The sequence below is a fragment of the Desmodus rotundus genome, chromosome 5 (genome assembly GCF_022682495.2).
Source record: "Desmodus rotundus isolate HL8 chromosome 5, HLdesRot8A.1, whole genome shotgun sequence".
Taxonomy (NCBI): domain Eukaryota; kingdom Metazoa; phylum Chordata; class Mammalia; order Chiroptera; family Phyllostomidae; genus Desmodus; species Desmodus rotundus.
This window is the reverse complement of record NC_071391.1, coordinates 45145857-45153860: the sequence shown is the minus strand read 5'-3', so window position 1 is coordinate 45153860 and position 8004 is coordinate 45145857. Positions and strand designations below refer to the sequence as shown.

General features: G+C 46.2%; 1 protein-coding gene across 1 annotated transcript; it reads left to right on the top strand.

Moving 5' to 3' along the window:
* Positions 1-7051: 7051 nt before the first annotated feature.
* On the top strand, positions 7052-8004 carry LOC112315929 (olfactory receptor 51E1). The gene is given in 2 exon segments (XM_024572590.2): positions 7052-7583; positions 7586-8004. Coding segments are annotated over 2 exon segments (951 nt in total).

Below are 8004 nucleotides of genomic sequence, written 5' to 3'. Positions count from 1 at the left end.
TGGCTGGTGTTTGGGGTTAGGGGAGGATTAAGGAAATCATGGTCTCCTTCCTCAGCCAGAAGTTCAGAACCCAAGGCCAAAGAGAAAGGCAGAGGCATGGTCCCTGGGGAGCCCTGGTATGAATTAGCTGGACACAGGACCCAGGGCCTGGGGACAAAGACGTAGCCCTGGAGCTTTGGTGACAGGCAGATGGGTCCATTAGGATCCCAGACTTAGTAAGAATCCAAGCAGGCACTACCAACGGAAAGAAGGTGGAGGACAGAGAAAGCTTTGGGAAGGCTATGAGCTGGCGCTTAATCATAGGGGTTTCCCTGAAAACTTATTCTACTTTTCCTTTGTCTGAGTTTGATGAGTCTGAGAAGAAACTTGGAGAAAAGCCCTTCACACAAAAGAGCATGGACACACAAATTTGTTTCTTGTAGCTTTTCCTCACTTATTCCCCCTGTCTAACTTCACGTTGGGAACTGGCACAGGGCTCATGTGGGGAGGACTCTAGGGATCCTGTCTCTTTACTGCTCCTCCTTCCCTATCCCTCCAGGCACACCTTCCCAGGACACAGAAGCCAAGAAGGACACCAGACCCACAGTTGGCTACTGATGGGTCCCTGCTGATAGACCCCCTGGGCAGCACCCCTCCCCCCAGCAGGAAGGGACAGATGGAGGAGGAGATAAGAAAGAGAATAAATAAATAACCCTGACCAGGGAGGTGCAAAGGAGGGGGCAGAGAGAGAGCGAGCTGCACAGCCAGACCTGTTCAGAAAGAGTACCTGAGAAAAGGGCACGCATTCCTGCAGTGCAGCTGAGGTGAGTTCAGGAAAGCAGGGGTATGTCCAGGCATGAGGATAGCTTGTAGCTAGGAGTCTCCCATTAGACCTACTGAGTGAATGAGAAGCCAGGCTGTGAAACAATAAATACAGGGATGGGGCCAGGGATATGAAGGTGGCCCCTGACTCAGAACAGACAGCCTCATCAGCAATTTCTATGTTTGTGTGGTGAAAGTAAGTATAGATGGTGTTAGATGCTCCTGTGGGTAGTTTTCAAGCAATTTTCACTCTACTGGGTGCCCATCTAGAGCCTGGCAGGAGTTGGCCTAAATGAAAGTGAACAGGGACAGAGAACAGATGGGGTTGGAACTGGCCTAGAATTAGATTGGGGTTTGTGTGAACAGGGCCAGTCCCAGGTTGGTAGCATGGTCCAAGCTCAGCTTGTGATTAGGGGTCACACTATATATAGCTCTCTTTGGGCTCTGAATGGGGTCCAGGCCAATTGGGTGCTCTGCATCAGGAGTCAGGCTGTGGCTGAGATCGAGATTTAGCAGTCTTCCTGGGCCTCCGTGTCTCGGATCAGGGTTAGTGTTCAGCCCATTTAAAAAGTGAATTAGTGTCTATACTGCAATGCCTGCTGCCGTGTATTCTTTCCTAGCCACATTGAACTACTTGCAGCTTTCCAAACAAGGCATGTTCTATTTAACAAGGTATTGGTATGTTGTCTTTCTCTCTGAGTCTCTGTATTTGTGAGTGCACTTTAAAAAACAAATTAGATCAGGTCTGTTGCTTAAATTCTTCCAAATCACTCAGAATCAAATCAGAGCTCCTTGCCTTGTCCTGAAAGCCACTCCATGATCTATCCTCTTCCCTCCTCCCTGTCCTCATCTTCTAAAACTGTCCTGTGCTCTCGACACTCCAGCCACATTGACTTTCTTTCTGTTCCGAGAACCCCCAAACTCATTCTTGACTCAAGGCCTTTTCTTCTTGCTGTCTCCTCTTGTTGGAACCATCTCTCTCTAGATCTTAGAATGGCTGGCATATTCCATCACACAGCTCTCAGCTTACATGTCACCTTCTCAGAGAGGCAGCACTGACTTCCATCTCAAATGTAGGTGCCCTGCCCCTGCCCTTTGTGTCCTGTTACTCTGTCTTGTCTTCAGTGCACATATGTTTGTCTGAAATATTCTTGCTTATTTACTTGTTATTTTTTGTTGTTACCTTCCTAATGCATGAGCTGCATGAGAATACTGATGTTTTTCTGTTTTATCTCTATTTTGGGGCAAATAGTAGACACTCTATATGTTTTTGTTGTCTAACTGAATATTGCTGTCCCCATGCCCCCAAGCCTACCTGGTGAACTGCTACTGACCCCACAAGTCTTGGCTCAGATGTCACCTTCTCAAGGAAGCTCTTTGAGCACGACAACTTGGTGAGCTAGTATCTGTTTGCTTCCAAGGCCCTTGTAGTTACTCTTGTCATAGCATTTTTTATAAGATGCTGTGGTGGCCACATGTTTGTCTCAATTAATCCCCACTGCTGGAGGGCTGACCTATGACTTGTTAACAAGATACAGATATCTTAATATCTCCAGTGCTAAGCACAGAGTCTGGTCCACAGTAGATAGCCAATCAATAATTGTTGAAGAAATCAGTATTTCTTCAGCTATTCCCTATATGCAGGCAGCAGCCAGAGACCTGTGTTGGACACTGATAACAAAATCAAACTGTCCAGATCTCTGGGACTCATTGGCTCTGGTCTTCCTTGGGAAGTAGAGAGGCAGGAACCAGAACCCCTGGGTCTTTGCATAGGGGTGATTTCAGAGGGCCAGGCTGACTTGAATGAGTAGAGTGGGGCTAGGAGCCTCATTTTTTACTTAGTTAGAAATTGCACTCTCTTATCTTTCCATTATCGTGTGGATAATGGAAAGAGTGGATGTGATTCTGGGGCTACCACCCTGATAGAGTATTAGGAAAAGGGGCTTCTTCTCCATGAATTGAGTGATGAGCTCTGGCTGTCCTTGCTCACATAGCATTGCCCCTGAGGTTGGCCTTCCCTCACTGGACCTGAGATCAGAAGCTAGAGTCTCCTAGGTATTTCTGAGCTTCCTACTAAGTCATTTCCTGCCAGATGTTTCCACAGAAGCCAGCAGTGGTACACGAGGTGTCTACCCAATGTTGTAGGCATGGAGCATTCTGTGTGCTTAGCCCAGATATGGAAGCGACCACAAATCCCCTCTCCCATCCCCTCCTTATTCCCTTTCCCCACTGAACCTGGTCCCATGTCCTGAGTTCTGGAGAGGCCCTCTAGACTCGTGGGTCCTCAGATTTTGGATTCCTTGGAAGTTAACATTGAAACAGTCCTTAAAAAGCATTGACCCATTCTTAAGGAGTCTGGTAAAGAGGCAGGGCAGTAGCTTAGCTTATTGGAAAGCATGTGGATTTGGCAATGAGAAATCTAACTAACCCTCAACATCTTTAATAATTAATAATTAATAATACCTGCCTGGATGATAAGAGACTCTAATCATATAGGAAGGAACTATTGGGTAGAGGGTAAAGCTTTTTAATTTCCATTGTGGGTACTGCCCATGCCACAGTCAAAGGAGTTGGGGCTGAAAGGAAGAGAGTGCCCATGTCTCTGGCAGGAGGGTTTTCTTTGCTTCCCTCTTCGGTTCCCTTCCAAGGGTCTAACTGGGCCAGGTGCTCTATTTACCACACCCTCATCTACCCTTCCTCTTGGAAAGCATTTTTTAGCTTTCAGAAGTGTCGGGGGGCTCTGCCCACCACGGATGAGAATAAGTCTACCAAGACATGATCTGCTTGGGGAGGAAATGTGGCCGATCTCTCAAAGGAGAAGGGCCAAGAGCATTTTCCTCCAAGGGCTTTTATTGGGTTCAATTTGCACAGGAATACAGGTAAAGCTCATCAGTCATTGTCAGGCAGTAAGGATCAAACAATAGATAACAAACAAAGAACTCTGAGGGCTTATTCTGAGTCAGGGTCAGTTAGCTAAAGGGCTATAAGACTTTGGGAAACCAACTCATTTCAGGCTTGGACCCTTATCATTTAAATTGAGGGTATTAGCAAAGCAGGTTTCACAGGATTTTATACATTCTTTGTTAGGCCTGATCGCCCTAGGGAATCCACACTTTCCAGCACAGGGCCCCACAGCCCTCTGTCATTGTTTCAGGCTTAAATTGAGCAGGGGAAGTAAGGCAGCCAAGAGATTAGGAGACTTCTTGCAGACAGAATGAGGACTCAGGCTATATCAAAGCCCAGGGGCGAGGGTCCATCACCCCCTTTTTCTATAGCCCCTCAAGTCCTTCCCTGTGGGCCTCTTCGTGACCATGCCTGGCTTAGGTTGTCCCTCCCTTGAGGAATCTTACCCGTCATTGGCTAACTCATCAGGCTCAGGGCCAAGCAGGGTAAAGTAAAGTGGGCAGGGGTGGTGCCCCTGCCAGGGAGATAAGCTTTGTCTCCTTAGTGGCTTATGTTCCCAAGGTCTCTGACTCAGCCTTAGCCATGTGGGTTACAGCTTCTGAAACCAGGCAGGGTGGTTCCCAACACAGAAGGTGTACAAAATTAAAAGCATCCTAAATAGAGGAAAATGTAAGGCCTTGGAGTTAGCCAATCTAGGTTAAATTTCTGCTTCACCAGTAAACTGTTAAGCTCTGGCAACATTATTTTCCCCCTTGGGACATGAGTTTTCTCACATATAATACTTAGAGAAGACCCATAGAATTTTTATCCTAAGCTTTATGCAGTACCTGCAATTTTGTAGGCACTCAGTGACTTCTGCTATCACGGTAAAAACAATAAAATCTGTTTTGGGAGTGACCTCATTGTTCTGTTGGGTCAGAAGAGATAGAGCTGATAGCCCTGGCCTATCTCCCTGACTGCTTTTACTTGGGTCTCTGAGAAGGGAAGAGCTGACAAAGTTCTGGGGAAGAGTGTGAGGAAGGGCTAGTCAGGGGGGCTGAACTGGCACTGGGGGACAGAATCTTAGAGGCCAGGGGGAAGGAATGAAGAGGACTGAAAACCTCAAAGTGGATTTCTACTCTTTGAAGCTGGGGCTCCTGCTCCCTCATCCTTGAGAAAAGGCCAGCATGTCCTTCACAGTTCTCCAAGGGACATTCCTGGGACTTGCCAAGACAGTGCGACTTTTTCAGAGAGAAATCTTAAGCACAGGATTAGTCCCTGGAGATGAGAGCAGTGTAGGTGGCCTTTCTAAAAAAAAGAAAAGAAAAAAGTTCCTGTGTTTATTTTCCCTTGATTGTGCTTTATTTTTAAACTAGAGTGATTTAGTTTCAATTACCTTCAGAGCTCCAAATGGTCTATCTCTGAGTATGTGCCAGTGGTTCCAATTACCAATAGTTGCTCAGGCTGGAAGTCATTTGATCCCTCTGCCTGCCTCCTGGTGGGACTGTGGGAGATTGGGATGCCTCAGGGATGGGCAGACTGAAGGGTGATCCTTGGGCCCTCTGGCTGGATCCCTTGCCCAGTCCTTTATTTCTGTCCTGCTGCAGTCTTCTGAGGTCCAGTCTGATATTTTATCTCCAGTGATAGCTGCTGAGACACCGCCTTTCCAGTGCAGGTGAATCTTCCTCTCTGAGTTCTCCATATCAGTGCTTAGTCTTTGCCATCATGAGAGACGGACTGCTCGTCCGTATGTGTGTGTGTATTAGCTTGAGGTGGAGTGGCAATGAGGTGACAAATAGGAGGGAAATGCATAGTTTTTAGAAACTTCATACCTTTTCAGAGAGCTTGTCTCCTATTTTTATGGAAACATCAAAAAAAGTGCTTTGCACATTGTGATGAAGTTTTTACAATGTCTTTTGACACGCCTTGTGTCATATAATTTTGCAGCTGTACTGTGAGTTATTGTCCTCCGCATTGATTTGTAGCTGAGACTTGCATTCCTAGCCTCAGGACTCTGCTCATTACAGAGTAATTACCTTTGGCGGTTATAGGATTGAATATGGCAATCCATGATTCTTTCCCAACATGTCTTCTAAGACAGCACATTTTAATCCTGGCAATTGCCCTGCACTACTGTGTCTGTTCATGTGAAATTTCTGGGTGGTATGGATATCTGGTGCTCTGGGGAACCAGGGCTTTCCTGCTAAGGTCACCTCCTCCCTTGGGCACAAACTATGTGTATGTCCACCTTACGTTTATTTAGAGCTGATGCTTTCCTCCTACACTGTTCTCCATGTATCCTTGCATGCCCCCCAGCTCCCTGGTAAGAAAGGCCTTTTCCATTTGACCCTAAAAATTCTTGTTCTGAAGTTAAGACCGCCCCGCCCTCAGCTTCCAAGTATTCTCTTATTCTTTTCAAAAATCTCTAAAGTTCAGACAACTGGCAATCCTTCCCACACTCTTGACTGTGTTTTACTCATTAGATGCCCATTGAGGGAGTCTTCTTTTAATAGAGCTCATTTTTGTTTTCAACCAACATTAACAAAAACTAATAAATATGGTAGGGTTTCTGTCATAATTCAGGGGAAAGCAAATATGCAATAATTCATATTTCAGGGGAAAGCAATTATGCAATAATTATAGTTCAGGAGGTTAAATTCATAAAATGAGACCTAAACAAACTTCTTTGGGAGCATAGAGCAGGAAATATTTAATTATACCCAGGGGATAGAGATTTAGGAAAATAGCATAGAGAGACAGTAAACCAGGATGTGAAAGATGAGTAAGATTTTGCTCAGTGGAAAGCCAAGGAGGGAGGTCTGGGAGGAACTTGACCATAGGACAAGAAGTAAAAAAGACAAAAAGACACAGAGGTATGGGGATTACTGCCTGAGCTCCGCCTACTGTCTCCTCTTCTCCTGCCCCCAACTCCTCCCACCACTGTCTGTGGAAAAATCGTCTTCCACGAACCCCGGTCCCTGGTGCCAAACAGGTTGGGGACTGCTGCTCTGTTTCAACTGAGAGAGATGATCTGAGCAAACTCAAACCTGACATTTTTCACCTCAGCAATCCCTAGTTACATCCATCATTTTTGTAGCCAGGGGTGGGATTAGTAAATAAAGCTGGGTAAATTTTTATCTGGGCCTTGAGTTTTGAAGGATGTTTAGGTTGAATTTAGAATAGAATCAGAGTTTGGATAGACAATGAAGTTAGAGTTTGAGTCAGAGAATAGGGCATCAGCATGGAGGGGAAGAAGTATGGTATTGTGATTCCGGAGGATCAATGGCTTAAGACAATGGCTTATCTTTGCATTCCAGCCTTTCCCAGCTTTGCGTTGGTTGATTCATTGCAGCTCAGCTTCTTCACTATGGTGGGCTCTAATGGCAATGAATCCAGTGCCACATATTTTGTTCTAATAGGCCTCCCTGGCTTGGAAGAAGCTCAGTTCTGGTTGGCCTTCCCATTATGCTCCCTTTATCTCATTGCTGTGCTAGGTAACTTGACAATCATCTACACTGTGTGGATGGAGCACAGACTACATGAACCCATGCATATTTTCCTTTGCATGCTTTCTGGCCTTGATGTCCTCATCTCCACTTCAGCCATGCCCAAAATGCTAGCCATCTTCTGGTTCAATTCTACTATCATCCAATTTGATGCTTGTCTGCTGCAGATGTTTGCTATCCACTCCTTATCTGTCACGGAGTCCATAGTATTGCTGGCCATGGCCTTTGACCGCTATGTGGCAATCTGCCACCCACTACGGCATTCAACTGTGCTAACATTGCCACGTGTTGCCAGGATTGGCATGGCTGCTGTGCTACGTGGTGCTGCACTTATGGCACCCCTACCTGTGTTCATCAAACAGCTGCCTTTCTGCTGCTCCAACACCCTTTCCCACTCTACTGCCTACACCAAGATGTCATGAAACTGGCCTGTGCTGACATCCATGTCAATGTCATCTATGGCCTCATTGTCATCATCTCTGCCATTGGCCTGGATGCACTTCTCATCTCCTTGTCATATCTGCTTGTTCTCAAGACTGTGTTGGGCTTGACACATGAAGCCCAGAAAAAAGCTTTTGGCACTTGTGTGTCTCATGTGTGTGCTGTTTGCATATTCTATGTGCCGTTCATTGGATTGTCTATGGTGCACCGCTTTGGCAAGTGGCGTGATTCCCTCCTGCCAGTCAGCATGGCCAATGTGTACCTGCTCATCCCTCCTGTGCTCAACCCTATTACCTATGGAGTGAAGACAAAGGAGGTCCGGCAGCACATCCTTCATCTTTTCCATGTGACCACCCACACTGTACATACCTAG